Here is a 20,700-nt window from a genome sequence, read left to right on the forward strand (position 1 = left end):
AGGCCCCAGAGCTTTGGATGGCAGAGCCAGCACTGTGGCTGAGGACACCCGGCTCCCCAGGCCTCTCTTACCAGATAGGAGCGTGGAAAACTAGAGGGCTTTCCTGGCGGCTCAGTGGTAAAGAATCACCCCCCTGCCAAAGCGGGGGACACGAGTTCCACCCCTGGTCTGGGAAGACCGCAAGTGGCAGAGCAGCTGAGCGCATGCATCACACACAGCCACTGAGCCGGGGCTCTCGAGCCAGGGAGCGGCAGTACTGAGGTCTGTGCGCGCCAGAGCCCATGCTCCGCAACAAGAGGAGCCTCCGCGGTGAGAAGCCCACGCCCCCCACTGGAGAGCAGCCCCTGCTCGCCACAGCTAGAGAAAAGCCCACGCAGCAGGAAAACCCTGCACAACCATAAATAAAATCATTAAACAAACAAAAAAGCCAGTCACCTTTATTTAGTTATCTCCTGAGCGGAAAAGGTGAGGTTGAAGGTCCCTGTCAGGTGAGCTATTATTCCCTCCTTTGTTTAAATGGAGAAGGAGGACTTCCCTGGTGATCCAGCGGTTAAGAATCTACGCTGCCAGTGCAGGGGCCACCGGTTCAGTCCCCGTTTGTCCACCCAGGGCAAAACGGAGAGAGAGAGAAGGAAAAAAAATTATCATAGAAGTTAGTCTAATATTAGTTTGCAAAGATGTTTTTCTCTTTGTTAGTGTGAATTTAGAAATGAAGAATACATAATAGCATTTATTAAGTTGATACTGTCCTATGCTAGCACTATGCTAAGTGATTACCTAACCCTCACAGTAAATATTCAAAAATTACCCTTATTTTTTTAGATGATAAAGCTCTATTTCATAGAAATTAATACCTAGCCTTAGAAAAGTCAAGTACTTTTTGCACCTTTACACAGCTAGAATGTGACTGGAGCAGAATTTGGATGCCTGATCATTTAACTCCGAAGCCTTTCTGCCATCCCATGTTTCCTCTGCATTAATATCTGTAAGCCCCCTTGTTGAACTTGTAGATCATTTTTCCAGTTCTTGTGGGTTGCTGTTTACATCCTAATTATGACTTTTTCTGACTTAGTTGTTTATATACCCATCTGCCTCACTATATTATAGCTATGTTAAAGGCAATAACCTTCTTTTAATCATTTTTGTATCTTTCTTGCATATCATTTGTGTGCAGTAAATATTTGTTGAATTGACATCTCCATAGCTATGATCACAGAGGTATATCTAAATTCTGGCAAATAGATGTACTTCATTAATTCATTGATCAGACTGAGCTTTATAATTGTTACTGTTTATTAGCAACAGTTTATTTGAAGTCTCCAATATTGATCTTTACAGAATATTCTATATTTGAAATCAGTGCTTTAAACCTTATCTGCTGACAGAGGTAAAAGTAACAGAATAACAGAACACTTCATTGGACTTTGAAATAGATTCTATAGTAATTTTGCAGCAGCTTAACTTTTTTTTTTAACAAGGGTAATGTGAATTAGTTTTTATGATTAAAAAATGTCATTAAATATCAGCTTTTGATTTCAAATAAAGTGAATACTCACATGGTTAATTGAGAGCTAAATATTGAATTAGAGCTGTCAAATCTATTTCCCATGATTTAATATTTTGGAGAACACTCTTGAGAGTCCCCTGGATTGCAAAGAGATCAGACCAGTCAGACCTATAGGAAATCAGCCCTGACTATTCAGGAAGGACTGATGATGAAGCTGAAGCTCCAGGACTTAGGTCACCTGATGCAAAGAGTTGACTCATTGGAAAAGACCCTGATGTTGGGAAAGACTGAAGACAAAAGGAGATGGAAATGGCAGAGGATGATATGGTTAGATAGTATCACTGACTCAATGGACATGAATTTGAGCACATTCCAGGAAAAGTGCTGTAGTCCATGGAGTTGCATAGAGTCAGACACAACTTAGTGATTGAACAGCAGCGATATTTTACAATAGAGACATAAGAATCCTCTTTAGATAGAGTTCTATTCTGCATTTTAACTGTGGCATTGGAATATTAATCTGACTTGTAATTCTCTTATTTAAAAAGGTGATACTGTTTTTTGTCTGTGGCATAAAATCTAAGAAATAATAATAATTTATTTGAAAAGCAATGCAGCAATATCTGTAATTCAGTTCCAAAAATATGGACCTTATTTCAAGATCTTATTTCAAGAATTATAAAGATTCACTCATTTTATAAACTTTGACTTTTGAATAACCCATTTAAGTTTACCAGTATATATACATCAGCATGTACCATATTTGTGATACTCTTCTACATGTTCAAAATCCGAAACTGAATAAGATTTACTTTCTTACTTTAAGATACCTATTGTCTAGTTGGAAAAGACCATAACCAACTATATATAAACCAACATAAAAAGAAATAAGTACTGAATAAAATGCTAAATAATATAATGTGCAGAAGAAAATGAAAGAGAATAATTAATTACTTCTGACTTAGAAATTCAAGGGAGATATCAGTAAGAGAGACTGTAGGAGTAGGGTTTCTCTAGCAATGAAGAGAGCCGAACTCTGCTGAGGGAATTGAGCAGTTCAAGTTGTCAATAGTGCATAGAATGTAATCCATTGAAGCTAGAGTCCAGTATATATGAGGGAATATAGTGAGAGGTGCTTTAATGTAATTATGAATTATTTTTTCTTAATTTTTTTAAAGGAACCACACCCTTCTAGATTATCAGCAGAGGAAGTAGTGCAGAAGCAAGCCAAAACAGACACTTCAACCTTTAACCTATTTCAACACCTCCCTGAACTCAAGTCATTTTTTATAGAGGTAATGTCCAACTTGATAATATCAATGAATTTTCTCTCTCAATTCTGTTCACTTCCACATTCCTTTTATACATTAATGGAGAGTATAGGTGTTAATACTTCATCCAAAATAGTAAATAATTCTTCATTTTTATTTTCTTAGAATTTTTTAAACAACCTTGTTGAATGGTTTTGTTTGCTGCTGAACTTTTTCTCCTAGCTTTCTGTCTTCTAATTTCATGTTTTCCTGAAGGAAACATAAGAAAGAAGGATAATTTGATTTAAATGGCTTCTTATGTCAGTTGAGATGATACATAGAGGAAATCTAAAATAACTTTTAGTTATAGTGTCTATTCATATATAAAACATGGCCCATGAGTCAACTTGTTAACTGCTAATATCAGAAGGAATAGTCAGTGAAGCAAGATAAGTAATTAATGCAGTTCTTGAAAGAGTATGTTCAAATTCAAATGTTTAAATATTACAGTTGATCCTTGAACAGCACATGGTTGAACAGTGTGGTTATACTTATACATGGGTTTTTTTCAATAGTGAATACTAGAGGTACTACATAATCTCTGATTGGTTGAATTTGTGGGGCAGAACTGCAGATAAGGAGGAACTGCAGGTACAGGGGACTGACTATAAATTATATAACGCATGGAGAGTTGGTATCCCTAACCCTTGAGTTGCGGAAAGGGCAGCTGTTCTTTGAATAGTTCAGAATGTGAATGTGAAATGTGTTCACACCTATAAATGTGGTTAGAACAGATAATATTAACTCTTTTGAAAGAAGAAAAATGATGAAAAGGTATCAAGAATAGATTGAAGATGTACATAGAACGTGTAGTAACTCTTATGCAGCATAACAGAGGTTGGTAAATGTGTTCTTAAAGGGCCAGATAGTAAATATTTTGGGCTTTGTACCTATATATGATTTGAAGGTGCTTAATTTCTTCCAGTAGTGAATGGGACATGTGTTTGTGTCCCAGGGAAGCTCATAAGCAACTCAGCACCCAACATATTTATTGGGGGCTGGTCACTGAAGTACCCTCTGCTTAGCACATTCCAAATTCTAGACTCTCCAAAGAAAAGCAGGTATTTAGACGATTGTCTGCACAAACAGTCTAGACATAGTGAGCCTCATGCATCATTGAAGACAAGTTTTATATCCATGTAAGGAAGTCTTTGCCTGCCAAGTTCCCTGATGCCAGCCAATGGCCAGCCTTGCAAACAGCCTTCCTAAGGAGAGCAGTTTCAATTCTGCTATGTTATCTTTTTACTATACAGAGTAACCCATAAATTCCTATTTGACCCCTAAACTGAGGGACATGTAAGACTATATTTACTATGTAACTCTGATAAGTATTTTCACTGCGTGTAATAACTTACGGCATTTTCTGGGTTCTGTCTGCAGTGCAGTGGCATTTGCCCCTCTCTGCACCCAAGTTACAGGGTAGCTTTCCTAGGGCCAGTATCTGGATTAGGCTAAAGAATGCAATTGATATCCTTGGGTACCAGTAATTGTTAATCCCTTTTCATCATCGTAAAAGAAGGTGTTTCCCACTCGCTCATATGAAAAGAGACCTCTCTTAGGTCTCTTCATTGGTATTACAATAGTGAAGAAAATTGATGTAGCAGTGAAAGCAAGAGCTTATTGAATAGATTCCTTCAGATATCATTTCCATTTATGCTCATGTAAATGTCAGTCATCTTCTCTTGATTAATTCACAGTATGAAGAGAAAAGATATATTCTAACTTCGTATAGCTATAATTAATTATTTAGTTCATATAAAACTCTTAGAAAAGCACCTAGTTTGTACCTAGTAATATTAGGTTATAATTTACCTCATAAATGTTAACTGTAATTTATGAACTATTGTCACATCAAGAACTTACTTCAAATCCTTGTTCTCGTTAACATTGTAATAAAATAATGGTAATATAATAATGATAATAATGTAATAAAATAATAAAATGATGTTTTCCAAGGAGTGTCTTATTTTCTGGTTGTTTTGTTGTGGCTTTCAGGAAAGGGCCTCAGGTAATGGAACAGATCTATTTTTTGAAAGTTAAACCCAAAAGGAAAAGTCTATAATATATAACTAGTTTTTCCATTTTGCTTATTTGAGTAATGTTTTCTTATAAAGTCTATATTTTCTCCTTTATATTCATGTCAGTATGCATGGGAAAAAGAAATACTTTAAATCATTGGTTATTTTAGATGGTTGACACTCCTTGGAATCTACATCCTTGTTTAACAGCAGGGTAGTGGAATACAAGAAAGTGATGGGTTTCAGAACTTTCAAGTATGCCATTCAAATGCAATATAAAATTTCTTTCTTGTATTTTAAATTAACTGGTAATATGTTTTGGATAGAGTAAAATGCTATATTACAGGATTTATCTTTATTTAAAGAAATAGAAATTTTCAATAATTTTTATCTAATAAAGATAAGAGCAACCAGCCACTAAAACTTCTGTCCTTTATTTTATAGGGAATTAGTGATGGAATTCCACTTGTAAAGGCAATTGTTCCCAAAAATCAGTCTCGTTCTTTTATGTCACAAGGAAGTCCTGAGTTACTGGTAAGTTGGTGTATACCTTTTTCACACGGCCATGTCTATATCCATTACAACTTACTGAAAAAGTTGAGAAAATAAATTTTTTTTTAAGTCTTTTAAAAAATTAATAGATAAGGGAATTCCCTAGCCATCCAGTGGTTAGTGCTTTATGCTTCCACTGCATGGGGGATGGGTTCCATCTCCGGTTGCCTGGCTAGAGAACCAATATCCCACATGCTGCTGAACATGACCAATAAAAGGAAAAAAAGATAAAATTTTTATAGAATTAATTTGACCAAGTATAAAAATGTATCTTTTATGTACATAGCTTTTAAGTAGTTTTGTAATTCTAAAGTTTGTTTGGAATAATAAATATGTGAAAATACCAGGAAATTTTGTAGAAGAGACTGAGCAACTTCACTTTCACTTTTCACTTTCATGCGTTGGAGAAGAAAATGGCAACCCACTCCAGTGTTCTTGCCTGGAGAATCCCAGGGACTGGGGAGCCTGGTGGGCTGCCGTTTATGGGGTCGCACAGAGTCGGACACGACTGAAGTGACTTAGCAGCAGCAACATCTTATTAGATATTAAAATTTATCATAAAGCAGTGAAAATGAGATATAATACAGAATTGATAAAGGTCCGACTGCCTGCAGGACATATTAGTGATTATGTGAATTTTGTCATTTACTCCTCGTAACAATCCTGTGAGATAGGCACGATTATTATTATTTCCCTTTTACAGATGAGGGTTAAATCTCAGAAGTCACTTGCTCAGTCACAAAGCTAGCAAGTGAGGGATCTGGGACCCTAGCAAGTTGACCAAACATAGGTCTGTCTTATTTTATCACTTAGAGATGATAAGAATTTGAGCATAGCACAGTGAACAGTAGAGATTTCAGAGTTAGACCTATTTTTCTAGTTATGCGTATTGTGTGTTTGCTTAGATAAAACATCTTCAAAGATTAACAAAAATAATAAGTACTTTTTTTTAAGTGGCAGAATTCTTAAGTTATCTGAATTTTTTTTTGGAAGTCTGTCACTTTCATCAATGGGGAGTAAAACTTTCCATTTTTTAATGTAAATATTTACTATTACTGTCACTCCTAAAAGGACACCTCTTTAATAATTCTTCCCAAATTCTACTTACGATTTATGTTCTAAATGATAGGTATCTTATTTTTGTGGTAAGACTTGATCCTTAATTTCTTCTGACTGCCAACTAATAGATGCTAGTATTTGAGAAATTTTGAGGAAAATAATCTTACTAAAGGAGGATAGATACATTGGGAGAGCTTTTTTTGTAGTACGATAACAATGAGCTTTTTAACCATTTGAATTATTTTAAGACTTTTTTAATGAGTCTCATGTTTTAAATATATAATCCTGCACTGTTCCCTAAATGACAAAAGCTAATAACATTATGTGGGCATTTGGTTATTTTGTGTTGCTTTCTTTAATCTTTTCGTTGAAGGTTTGTCCTCATGTGTTTCTTTCCCAGATAACAGTAAGCATGAATTACATTATTGGAACCCATGGCTGGCTGCCGTATGACAGAAACATTTCTAATTACTTTACATTCATCAGGGATCAAACTGTGACAAATCCTAAGTAAGTAAATGGACATTTAAAACAAAACAGCTACCTTTAGTATCTTACTGCCAGGTTTCCTGTTCCTGACATCCCTTTATCTTGTCTTTATCCTTTGAGGCTATTTACAGAATTGAGTCTTACTAAATTGGTTGTGAAAGTCAAGATTTAAATCTTTTTCATACCTTCACGAATCCCACTTTCTTTACACTTAATCCTTGAGACTATATTGTTATATATATTTTTGTTTAATTAATAATATCAATAAGATTAATGTATTTTTTGAATGTATCATTTATTAATAGATATTTCAAATTGAACATTTGAACACACTTATTTTTTATTTCTTTTGGGAGAGATTAAAAAAAATCATTGATATCAGTCTAAATGATCTTTTACAGAAGAGTCTAATATTTAATTGTGTTTACAGAACTCAGCGTAGTATGAATGGCCCTTTTGCTCCAGGGCTGGAGATCACTTCTAAGCTATTTATAGTATCACATGATGCGAAGTTGCTTTTTAGTGCTGGACACTGGGATAATAGCATTCAAGTGATGTCGCTTACAAAAGGCAAACTTATTTCACACAATATCAGACATATGGGTAAGCATTAACTCCCCCCACGCAAATTTTTGTTTTTAATTTCTAACCATAATAATAGTACATGCGTCTTATATTATAAAAGGGCGTGAATTTTACCTTTGAAATTGAGTGAACTTTTTGATAGAGTGTTATGAATATTCTTTCTTTAAAAGTGTCTAATGTATTTTGGGTATACTAAGCATCATATAAATTAAATACAGCTTCACAGTATTGGAAAGATGCTAAGGTAAGTCTTTGGAAAAATTGGTTGATAGAATCAGAATTTTATGACAAAATGGTAAAAAAAAATCTCTCATAGTTGAACTAGAAGTCATCTGTTCTGTTACTTTGTTAGTGGTAAAGCATGAATGAAGTAAAATTGTTGAATATAGTTTAATCTGGTGCTTCCTAATATCTCAATCTTTTGAATGTAAGGATAAATCATTGAGTAAATTTTTTTTCCCCAGTAAAGCTGTTAAGAAAGGGAAATAGAGTCTGCTACTAATTCTGGACCAGTGACTTCCAATATGTCACTTAGCTCAGGTTTTTTCAGTTTAGGAAAAGTATATTTTATATTGTGAACTTATGGTGTAATATGTACTATTTTGGTTAGGGACACATATTCAGTAGGATTGTAGTTCCAGTAGTAGTAGAAGGTAAATGGAGATGAGAGAGTGAGTGACAGAGAAGAGTATCAAAATAAGTGGGGATTCATTTAAAGCTGCTTAAACTCATGCCAAGATTCTGTCAGGCATATCTTGCCTTATGTCTGGTCGTCACCCTTGAAGAAGGGTGGCCTCAAAAGAGGCTATCCTACAGGATTTGAGTGACATCCTTTCCTGTGTCACTCTTTCCCAGTGCTTTTCCAATGGCATTCCTACATTTCTTCCTGCTAGAACAACTGATTTAGTGATAGTTTGAACATAACCTAAAATTGCCCCTGTATTTCTGTTTCAGTCAAACTATGCCATTTCATTTTTTTTTTTACATTCTTTTTTTCTTACAGATATTGTGACTTGTTTAGCTACAGATTACTGTGGAATACATTTGATTTCTGGTTCCAGAGATACTACATGTATGATATGGCAGATTACCCAACAGGTAGTCACACATTTAAATCCTCTGGGTTTAGATCAGAAATTCTCCCTGGGGATATTACTGAGATGTCTTAATAGACAGTGAATTTTTCCCTGATGTTGAATGATTATTTGAGCTCCTTTGCCGTCTTTCACTGCTCATTCTGTTCTGTCTTAATCACCACTTTTCTCCTAGGTTTATTGTCCTGATTCATGACCTTATCTTGTATTGCTTTCCAAAGATAGCTCCTTGTTAACTTCTTCTAGAAACATGGTTATTTTTCTTGTCTTTGTTTATATAATATTCCTATTTTCCTTTCAAGTGCAAAAACTAGAAATTAGAAATTTAGAATTTTCATCAACCTTGTTGTGTACTCTCATGATAATGTTGATGCAAGGAAATGTCTTTCTCTTTATGGCTTCTGGATTTTCTACCTTGCTTAGAAAAATAAACAGGCTTTCTCTCACTCCAAATTTATGAAAATCTCGAAAATATTTCTTGTAATACTTTTCTTATTTTTCTACATTTCAATCTTTAATCCATTTCTAAATTTTATAATATAGAATATTTAATATTACATGTATTAGTTATATAGATACATTATTTATATATTATATAACCAAATAGAATATAAAAATACATGCTTTTATTTATTTATGAGTAGAAGGTCATTTATGCCAACACAAATGATTACCCACTGAATTGGCTCTTTTTCTAGATTTCCCTTTCTTCTATATCTATTCTGTATCAACATCAAAATGACTTAGTAGTTTAAATATTTGGTAAGCCAAATCCCCTCTCACTGTGTTTCCTTTATTAAAGATTCTCAGCTATTCTTTTATGAGTTTTTATTCTTCCATATGAAATTTCAAAATATTTTAACTGTCCTCAAAACATTTCATTTTAGTCTTAATGAAATTATATTTAATTTCTATATTAATTTAGTGTGGATTGCCATTTTATAATTATTCATATTGCAAATGAGGAAATGTCTTTCTGAATTTGTTTCAGGTCTTTTTTCAATGTCCTTTGGTAAAATTTTTAAATAATTTTTTCCCCATTTTGATCCTCTACTTTGTTATGTTTACTTTTAACTATCATTTTTTTATGACTGCTTCAGTGGAATTTTAAAAATCATTTTTATTTCTAACTGACTATTGCTAAAGAAGTCATTGATTTCTGTACAGTTATCTTATACCTAATCAGTTTACCAAATCCTTTTATCTAACTCATAATTATTAGTATTTCTTGAATTTTCTGAAAACAGGGTAAATACACATTCATGTGATCTGAAAATAATAGTGATTTTCTTTACTTTTTCCAATATACTAATTACTTCATGTTCTTACCCTATTACATTGTTAGTGAATACAATAAAGCACCAAAATTCTAGTGAGCATCCTGTCTTCATGTCTGATTTTGATGAACTTGCCTTCACTGTTGTACCATTTAGTATACTGTTCGCTGTTAGGTTTCACTAGTTGTGGGTTTTGTGGGCTTTTTTTTTTTTTAATACTTTAGTAGTTTCCTTCTTTCTTTCTCTTTTTTTCCCCCTTTGGTAACTGTTTAGTTTTAACAAAATTTCAATTTACCGAAAAGATACAGAGGTAGTATATTTTTGCCATTTGCCTTAACATTCTCTCTCTCTCTTTTTCCCCTATCTTATTTTTTTCCTGAACATTTTAAAAGCTGGAGACTTTATGTTCCTTTACACCTAAAAAAAGACTTTCTTACATATAACTACAGTGCATTTATCAAAACTGAAACACTGAACATTTTTACAATACCTTTATCTGATCCACAGTCCATGTTCTAATTTTGTTAGTAGTCCTCAGTTCAGTTCAGTTCAGTCGCTCAGTCGTGTCCGACTCTTTGCGACCCCATGAATCACAGCACGCCAGGCCTCCCTGTCCATCACCATCTCCCGGAGTTCACTCAGACTCAGGTCCATCGAGTCAGTGATGCCATCCAGCCATCTCATCCTCTGTCGTCCCCTTCTCCTCCTGACCCCAATCCCTCCCAGGATCACAGTCTTTTCCAATGAGTCAACTCTTCACATGAGGTGGCCAAAGTATTGGAGTTTCAGCTTTAGCATCATTCCTTCCAAAGAAATCCCAGGGCTGATCGCCTTCAGAATGGACTGGATGGATCTCCTTGCAGTCCAAGGGACTCTCAAGAGTCTTCTCCAACACCACAGTTCAAAAGCATCAATTCTTTGGCGCTCAGCCTTCTTCACAGTCCAACTCTCACATCCGTACATGACCACTGGAAAAACTCTTGACTAGACAGACCTTTGTTGGCAAAGTAATGTCTCTGCTTTTGAATATGCTGTCTAGGTTGGTCATAACTTTTCTTCCAAGGAATAAGCGTCTTTTAATTTCATGGCTGCAGTCACCGTCTGCAGTGATTTTGGAGCCCAAAAAAATAAAGTCTGACATTGTTTCCACTGTTTCCCCATCTATTTCCCATGAAGTGATGGGACCAGATGCCATGATCTTCGTTTTCTGAATGTTAAGCTTTAAGCCAACTTTTTCACTCTCCTCTTTCACTTTCATCAAGAGGCTTTTTAGCTCCTCTTCACTTTCATGTTCTTTTCAGCTATTTTTCCCAGTTTCTCTTCCTTTTTTAATGTATAAGTTTTTCTTTTACTTTTTTTAAAAGTAATGTATTATGTTGGGAAATGTCCTAGTTTTGCACCATCCTTGAATTTCTATAATAAACCCATATACTTCATACTGTCTTGTTATATTTTACAGCAAGATTTTCTTTGCTAGTACTTTATTTTTCTACTTATATGTGAAAGAAATCTGGTTTTATTCTATCTTTGCATGTTAAGCATTGGGATATGCAACTTTTATAAAATGAATTTGGGAAGAGTCCATCTTCTTTAAATAATATAGGAATTATTTGACTTTTCAAAATTAGATGGAGTACAGTAAGCACTCAGACTGATACTCTTAGAGGAAGACAGATATGACCCAAGTAATAGAGTGTCAGGGAGAATTCATCTACATTGTGTAATGGAGGTAGAAATTCTGGACATTTATCCATGGTAATCATAAGTCAAACACCATGGCAAATACTCAAGCATTTTGTAGCATAGAAAGTACTGTACCAAACAAAGCATGCTACAAACAGATAAAAAAAAATAACTTTACATACAGAGAGATTGCCTGCAATAAGTTGCGCTATTAGAAGAATAGAATAATAATATTAACTGAATAAAATAGGACCTCAAGGATGAAATTATAAACTAGCATAATGAAAGGGAGATTGCAGAAGAATCAAACTGAGATTAAAATCAATACCATTATAATTATAAATAAACCCAAAGCAGAAAAAGCAAAGAACAAATTTAATGTGACTGAAAAATCAAATTATTAGCATGGAAGAAAGATTTAAGGTAATCAAAGTAAATAGAAACAACAAAGCAATTAGAAAAAGGATGATAGTTATAGAAATCAAAGACAAGTCAGCGTAAAGATAATTGATGTCCCTGAAATAGGACTCCAATAAATAAAAAAGAGAAAGTATTCACAGATGTAATAGAAAAAGTTTCTTCGAAGTAAAGGAAGAATAATTCTGTAAAGGGTGAACAATACACTTGTTAAAATTAATCCAAAGCAATCAACTTTGAAACTCTTCATATTATTAATATGTTTTTGAGGTTGAAAAGATTGAGAACCATTTGAGAATCCAAGGAGAAACCCAAGAACAAGTACTTCTGAGAATAGAGTTTAGTGATAAGAACTAGTTGCAGTGTTGGTTTGTGACTAGACAGTTAAAATACAGTATAATTTTTTTTTTTAAAGAAAATAGTGTACAAGAAAGTGACCTTTGCTTTTCTGCTTGTATATTAGGGAGGTGTTCCCGTGGGCCTAGCATCTAAACCCTTTCAGATTCTGTATGGACATACTGATGAGGTGTTGAGTGTCGCCATCAGTACTGAGCTAGACATGGCGGTGTCAGGATCAAGGGTAAGACTGTACCTTTAAAAATACTGATTTTTTTAATACAAATTCAGAGACAATATTTATGTTATATAGGAGAATTGGTAAAAGCATAAAAATTTTATGCTAAGTTTGTCCAGGACTTTGCAGAAGTAGAAAAATTCAGCAAGAAAAAATTTAAAGAGACTGGATTCTATTTGTGGATTTTACTGGTCTTATTAGTTAAAACAAGGCCATTTTATGAAATAAAATGCCATTTGAAATTTCAAGATTGGAATTTTTCCTAAGGTACATGTATTATTCCTTGATGGAATAATCATTTTCTCAGGTCCTTTCCCATATTTCTTTCTCTTGCTCCATTTTTTCCTTTTCCTGTTCTTATTTTCTAATATTTTCTGTGTGTAGGATGGCACTGTGATTATACATACCATTCAGAAGGGTCAGTACATGCGGACTTTACGACCGCCTTGTGAGAGTTCTCTGCTCCTGACCATTCCCAATTTGGCTATATCTTGGGAAGGACATGTTGTCATCTACTCCAGCATTGAAGAAAGTGCCACTCTAAAGGTATATAACAGTTTCATGCAGTATGGCTAGACCACTGATGAGATTGTCTTCTCCTTTCCATGTTGTATACATTGTGTACATGTGGGGCATTTTGAAGAAGGAAAGAGCTGCTGCTGCTGCTGCTGCTGTTGCTGCTGCTGCTGCTGCTAAGTCGCTTCAGTTGTGTCTGACTCTGTGACCCCACAGACGGCAGCCCACCAGGCTCCACTGTCCCTGGGATTCTCCAGGCAAGAACACTGGAGTAGGTTGCCATTTCCTTCTCCAATGCATGAAAACGGAAGTGAAGTCTCTCGGTCATGTCCGACTCTTTGCGACCCCATGGACTGCAGCCTACCAGGCTCCTCTGTCCATGGGATTTTCTAGGCAAGAGTACTGGAGTGGGGTGCCATTGCCTTCTCTGAAGGAAAGAGCACAGTATTTTGAAAAGGGTATTTTCCTTCTGTCACAAGAGTGTATGTTCCTCGATTCTTTGTCTCGTCACAACAAAGATTTGGAGTGACGGACATTAAAGCCCCCTTGGCGTGTCAGAGCTCTCAGGTCTTGGATAGACCGTGTTATAGCTCTCAGGTCTCGAATGGACCATGTTATAGCTCTTAGACAGATCAGTGTTACAGCTCAGTGTTACAGCTCAGTGTTACAGCTCTATTTTATTTAGAAGATAGCAGGAAAATCCATCTTCGAGGCGTGAGGGCACATCGATCCAAAGACATGAGGAGAAGAGCGCCCCAGTGCGCAGGAGAGAGAGAGAGCTAGCTTTGGCTCCTCTATTCATGTGTTTCTCTCTCCCTGGGCCTGTCCTATGTAAATTGGGCCAGCCAGGAGTGTTGTTTGTTTTACCTGAGGTCCTCACTCCGCTCCTCGGACCTTTTGTTCCATTTTCGTGGGCTTTTCCCTTCCTTGTCTTGTAGCTACCGCCATTTTGGACTCCTTTTCCCTGTACTACCTACCTAACACTTCCATCATGCAATTTGTTCATTCCCTATCACAATATTAGCCTCACGTTTTTTTTTGTTTGAGGGGTTTTTATAGTCTTTGGAGAAGGAGATGGCAACCCATTCCAGTATTCTTGCTTGGGAAATCCCATGGATAGAGGAGCCTGTCGGGCTACAGTCTGTGGGGAAGAGTTGGGCATGACTGAACAGCTAACACTAACTGGCACTATAGGCCTATATGATTTCAAAAATAATTTCTAATTGTGTGGCACTTCATAAGCTTAGATGGAAATTTTTCTTTTTGCACAAGGCAGGGTATAAATAAACCATGAATTTTATATGTTTATTTCATTTCAGTGATAAAGCTTTTTAAAAATTACAAGAACTTTAAAAAATTATTTTGGAGGGGTAAGAGTTCTTGTTTAATATTTATTTACTTAGCAATCTGATTAAAATCACTTAACAATATTGTCTACATATTTTCTCTTTAAGTATAACGTATGTTTTATCCAAAATTTTAAACCCAGTTATCATTCTGTTATTAGTCATAGTTTTAATTAAGAAATCTGAAACTCAGTTTTAATTTGAGATCATTAAATTTTCTTTAACTAATCTTTGCAGGATAAGAATGCATTGCATTTGTTTTCTGTAAATGGCAAGTATCTAGGGTCTCAAGTCCTGAAGGAACAAGTATCAGATATATGCATAATTGGAGAGCACATTGTCACAGGCAGCTTACAAGGATTCCTGTCCATAAGACATCTCCACAGGTAAATAATAAGTATTAAAGTATCACTTAGGAAAAGACAGTAGTATTTTCAGAGAATAAAATCTGTAATCTAAGATTTCTAATCTTTTTATCATTTATTATGGACTTTTTTTGGTAACTATAAAAAAGTTGGGGAAGCTAAATTATTTCTGGATTAGTAAATAAAATTTATATGTTGTATACATATATGTATATGTTGTATACATTTTACCACAATTACAACAATTTTTTTAAATAGCCAAAAAAAAAAAGCAATTTTCAACGTGTCAAGCCTGCACGGATTTGGGAATATGTCCAACTATAGCTTCAATTTTTTTAGAAACTAAAGTTGGGTTGGGTTTTTTTTTTAATTGAAGGAAAATTGCTTTACAGTGTTGTATTGGTTTCTGCTGTGCAACAACGTGAATCAGTCATAATTATACATATGATCCCCTTGCTCTTGAGCCTGCCTCCCCTCCCTTCAGCCAACCCCTCTAGGTTATCACAGTGCCTTGCTGGACTCCCTGTCATGTATAGCAAGTTCCCACTAGCTGTTTTACACAGGACCATACATACATGTATATCTTTGCTCCTTTCTCCATTCGTCCCACCCGCTCCTTCCCCTGCTGTGTCCACAAGTTCATTTTCTACGTCTTCATCTCCATCCTTTCCCTGAAAATAGTTCATCAGTACTATTTTTCTAGATTTCATGTATATATATACACGTTAATATATATTTGTTTTTCTCTCTCTCACTTCATTCTGTATAACAGACTCTAGGTTCATCCACCTCACTATTGCTGACTCAGATTTATTCTTTTTTATGACTGAGTAATGTTCCATTGTGTATATGTACCGTATCTTCTATATCCGTTAATCTGCCAATGTACATTTATTTATGTTGCTTCCATGTCCTGGCTATTGTAAATAGTGTTGCAGTGAACACTGGTGTACCCATGTCTTTTAGAATTGTGATTTGCTCAGAGTATATGCCCATTAGTAGGATTTCTGGGTCATATGGTAAATTTATTTCTTGTTTTTTAAGAAATCTCCATACTCTTCTCCATAATGGCCGTATCATTTTACATTCCCTCCAGCAGTGCAGGAGGGTTCCCTTTTCTCCACATCCTCTCCAGCATTTATTGTTTATAGATTTTTTGATGGTGGCCATTCTGATTGTATGAGGTAATACCTCATTATAGTTTTGATTTGCATTTCTCTAATGATGAGCAGTGTTGAGCATCTTTTCATGTGTTTATTGACCATCACTGTCTTCTTTGTAGAGATTGTCTGTTTAGATATTCTGCTTATTTTTTGACTGAGTTGTTTGTAAAGTTGGGTTTAAAATATTTTTTTCAGTTGTAATCAAATAAAGTCTTTTTCAGGCTAAGTCTAGCATATCTATTCATGTTATGTATATGTGTGTTTAAAATTGGTGAAAGGCTTTTGTTATTTAACCCAGTGAAGGAAAAAAATCTTTGTAAAGTAAGTGCGTTTATAAGTTTGGTGTTCTTTATGTTTAACAACTTATATTCACAAAGCACTGTTTTCCCTTGCATGCCCGAATACATTCTTTTCTTTTCTTGTCTTCTCTTTTAAACTTACTGTGACTTATTTATATGCCTCTTAGTATCTTGGCCTCTCCCTAAACCCTTTCTTCTTAATAGTTTCCTGATCCAGAGTGTTCTCTTACTGCCTTCATATTAAAATCATTTCTATATCAATATCAGTTTTGATTTTTATGTTTTCCTTCTCATTTTTGTCAGTCTTTCCCATGTGGTAGAGCATTAAGTCTACATTTCAATAATATCCTTCCAACATTTTGTATTACAACCCTGATTTTAGGATATTGTTAGGAGAATCCCAAATTAGAAAAAATTAATGGAATCTTTTAGCAAGTTAGTCTAGAACATAGTGTGTACATCTAAAATTCTTCATTCTCTAATCATAAAAGCTGTGAGCATTTATCAAAATGGCATGTTATATTTTTATACCACATTATATTTTAAAATATATATTGCTTCCTTTATGACAAAGCAAATATACCAATTTTATTGACCTTATCCCCCACCAGCACATACTTTTTGGGCTTTTACCCTTTTGTTTATCCAACTTTCATTTGTTAATCATTTCGTGAGAGCACATAAAATGGTTAGAGGGCAAACAGATGTTGGAAATAGAGAAAAAGTGTATAAAGTATTTTGAGTAATGCTATAAATATTGGCTCTTGTGTCACTCAGGTTTTCTGAACTTAAGTTCCCACATTTATAAAATTAGAATGTATAATTAGATGACTATTAAGTTATCTTATAGTTATAAAGTTCTATGAATCCATTGTATATCTGTGTAACTATGTGCTTTCTATTTCTCTTCTAGTTTGAATCTCAGCATCAACCCATTAGCCATGAGATCACCTATCCACTGTGTTTGTGTAACCAAAGAATATAGCCATATTCTTGTAGGATTAGAAGATGGTAAATTGATTGTAGTGGGTGTTGGCAAGCCAGCTGAGGTAAAACCTAGCATCACGGATTTAGTTTCCCGTACTTTTGGGGATTCCCTTGGTTCTTCTTTATTCCAGCTAAATCAGACGTCTCCATTATGGATAAACAAACTGAAAAACAAATTTGATTTTTCAAAGTACAGTAAATGAAAGTGAACAAAGCTAGTATTCAAGAGTGATAGTTATATTATTATATTATTGAAATCACATATTTAGCAGTTTTCATTTATAACTCTAGATGAGTAAGAAAGTTCTTTTATTCTGTCTTTCCAAATGTAGATTTAAAACCACACACTTGCATTTTTAATACATATTAAAGTATTTCTAAAAAATGAAATTGGACTAAATAACAAAACAGTTTACTTTATTATTCTTTTGTAAATTTGGCCATGCTGTGTGGCTTACAGGATCTTAGTTCCCTGAACAGGGATCCCACTTGATCCCTGGCAGTGAAAGCACTGAGTCCTAGGCACTGGACTACCAGGGAATTCCCCAAACTATTTTAATTTCAACAGATATTTAGCATAATTATATATCACTTATAAAAGCAGCTTTCTGTTTTTTACCTGGAACTACAAATATCCCCATATAACATGCTAATTCTCAGTGAGTTTCCTATAGTTCCTGTAAATTTATTTGCCAATGGCTTATTAATTACTGAATATTCAGATATCATAAATCTAAGACTATTCCTAAGAAAACTTAGAGGCTGTACTCCAAGTAATCTAGTGATTCTTTTAGAAAATTTATTTTATTACATAGACTCATATTTAAGCATTATAAATTTTTATTGATATCATTGGTCTTTTCTGAGAAATCTAGAATATGACATCTGTGGGGGTTATTTCAAGAGAAGACATTATTGAATAACATACTGTCATTGGTTATAATAAATCCATTATAGATCATATGAACCTCTTTGCCAGATACCTTCTTCCAGGATATTAATAAAAGAAGTCTTACTAAAGTGACTACAACAACATTTAGTTTCAGGTCTAATGGTTCCCCAAATAATGTCAGCATGTCTATATGTCAGTATTCCACTTATGTTTAAAATATTATACACATTTTTACATTCAGTAATAGAGTTTCTTGATTAATATACTTCCCAAGTAGATTTCCCTCTTGTCTTTTGCTAATGTGATGATTACTTGAGAACTCTGCTCAGATACTACTCTTTGAGTATGTTTGTTTTCACTTTCTGTGGTTTACTTAAATGCCTTTAAATTTGCCTGTCCTCCAGTTCAGGTAATTTGTTAGCTTACAATTTTACTGAAGTTTTAAAAAATGAAATGCTCTTGTGCACACACATTTTTAAAAAATTAATTGGAAAAAAAATAACTACATAGCTTTATTTCATAGGCCTAATAAGTCAATGTTCTGTAATATTTACCAAATAAGTTTTTGGTCCTCATTGAAAGATTTATGTAGTATACAATTACAGAATTTGAATTGTGTGTAGATTTTGATTAAAAATATTTTTTATCTATTTTTACATCTTTGTGAAATTCATCTCTCATTAGCTGAATTATGGATCTACTTTGGTAAATAATATAATTGAATGCTTAGAATTCTGCATAATTAAAATATAATTTTATATAATTTTATTTAGAAATTAAATATATCAATAGTTCTGAAGAGTTCTATTTCAACATCTATTTTTATCTAAAAGTAAAAAATGTTGGTTAATGTGTATTTTTAAATCATGTATCAGTTTTATGTGTTATGCTGTCATACAGAATCCATATTTGTAAATTAGGTGTTCAAGTGGAACTAGATGAATAGAAATAATGGTTTTGGAAATACGTCTGGATGAAAATGCAGAGCAAACATGCCAAAATGTCTTTGCTTGAGGCCTGTCTTTTATCATTAATGAATGGACCCTAGAAAAGTAACCATTAAAAAAGGGTAGCAGATAAAGCACCGTTAAAAAGTAGATTATTCTTGGGAAAGTAATTCCAACAAATCATATGATTAGATAGAGAAATGTTACACTTTCAGAGGGGCATTAACCCATTGATTCAGTTAATTTTGATTAATAATTGTTATGTGCCAAGAAGTGTGCTAAGTGGTAAAAAATTTAATGGTGGAAAAATGTGATTCTCACTTTTGAAGAGCTTATGCTGTTCTTATTTTCTAAATTACTTTTTATCATTCTATTGATAAAGAATTTTTAAATTTCTTAGATGAAACTATTTAAAAATTACTTTCTTTTTATGAAAATGTTATTTTACTTTCTTCTTATGATTGTGATTGTCTTCAATAGTACTGTAATTAGGAGAAATATCCTCAAAGGTATGTGTCTTATTAGCGAGATTAAGTATAATTTGAAATTATTTTAATGAAGTGAAATGTAGTTTTGTAAATACATAATGTAAGGGAATCTTGTAATTTTTATATAACTGGCACATTTAATTAAAAAATTTATTCATTAGCATTTGATCTTTCTCAACTAAAAGACAGTGTAGAAAAGCCTTTCTTTAATTATTATTAATTAAGAATCATTAAAATGTTAATGATTCTGCTAACTAAACCTATTCCTGTTTCTTTTGCACTCTACAAAATCATTATCTTATATATTAATTTCATTTATTTTTTTCATACTTAATAACATTTATTCTTAATTTCTCTGGATTACTTTAAACAGATGCGCTCAGGTCAGCTTTCTCGAAAATTGTGGGGATCTAGCAAACGGCTCAGCCAGATCTCAGCTGGAGAAACTGAATATAATACTCAAGATTCCAAGTGATTGTTATTTCTACCTTCTGTCATGGATAACTGAAATTTGATTTATCACTTTGTCACTTTAACCACATCTCTCAACTATCTCAAATGCTTCAGGTCTGCTATCCCTGAAAAACATTCAGGGTTTACCGAAATTTGGTATGGCATATGTATAAATTTAGTCATAGGTATTACTGTTATCCACTTAAAAATTTTCTGGTTAACATCATTGAATCTATCTTATTAACTAATTCTTAGTCTACACTAAGATGAATTTGAGAAAAGACATTTGATTAGATTTAGTGGTTTATTCCTAAGGATAATTAGATCTTTAAAAAAAAATAAACTTCTAAAAATGAAGAAGTTAGATTCAACTCACTTATTATAAACAGCAAAAGTTGTATTTCTAATAAAAGAGTAGATAGAGATAATGGGACAGTTGAGAGATATGGCTTTTAATACTTTCTTTAGTTAATCATTCTATTTCCTGACCACCATATTTAAAAATATGATTTATTTATGGAACTTCTGATCAGAGGTAATATTTGAAAAGCATCTGTTGCATACTTGTATTTTTGAAACTGGTACATTGGCTCATCCCACTACTACTTAGCATATTACTAATGAGAATTTATTGCAACATATTATAATCCTTAAATAATAAAGGTTGAGTAGAAGAAAC

General features: G+C 33.8%; 1 protein-coding gene across 1 annotated transcript in view; it reads left to right on the forward strand.

Annotated features, from left to right (window-relative positions):
• Nucleotides 1–20,043, forward strand: part of NBEAL1 (neurobeachin like 1) — a 131,408-nt gene extending 111,365 nt beyond the window's left edge. Inside the window, exons 44-51 of the mRNA XM_068967677.1 lie at nt 6,847–6,956; nt 7,366–7,538; nt 8,524–8,618; nt 12,455–12,571; nt 12,950–13,111; nt 14,665–14,813; nt 17,168–17,303; nt 19,942–20,043. Coding sequence (XP_068823778.1) covers nt 6,847–6,956; nt 7,366–7,538; nt 8,524–8,618; nt 12,455–12,571; nt 12,950–13,111; nt 14,665–14,813; nt 17,168–17,303; nt 19,942–20,043 — 1,044 coding nt within the window. The remainder of the gene's footprint in view (nt 1–6,846; nt 6,957–7,365; nt 7,539–8,523; nt 8,619–12,454; nt 12,572–12,949; nt 13,112–14,664; nt 14,814–17,167; nt 17,304–19,941) is intronic.
• The last annotated feature ends 657 nt before the right edge of the window (nt 20,044–20,700 follow it).

The sequence above is a fragment of the Capricornis sumatraensis genome, chromosome 3 (assembly GCF_032405125.1).
Source record: "Capricornis sumatraensis isolate serow.1 chromosome 3, serow.2, whole genome shotgun sequence".
Classification (NCBI taxonomy): domain Eukaryota; kingdom Metazoa; phylum Chordata; class Mammalia; order Artiodactyla; family Bovidae; genus Capricornis; species Capricornis sumatraensis.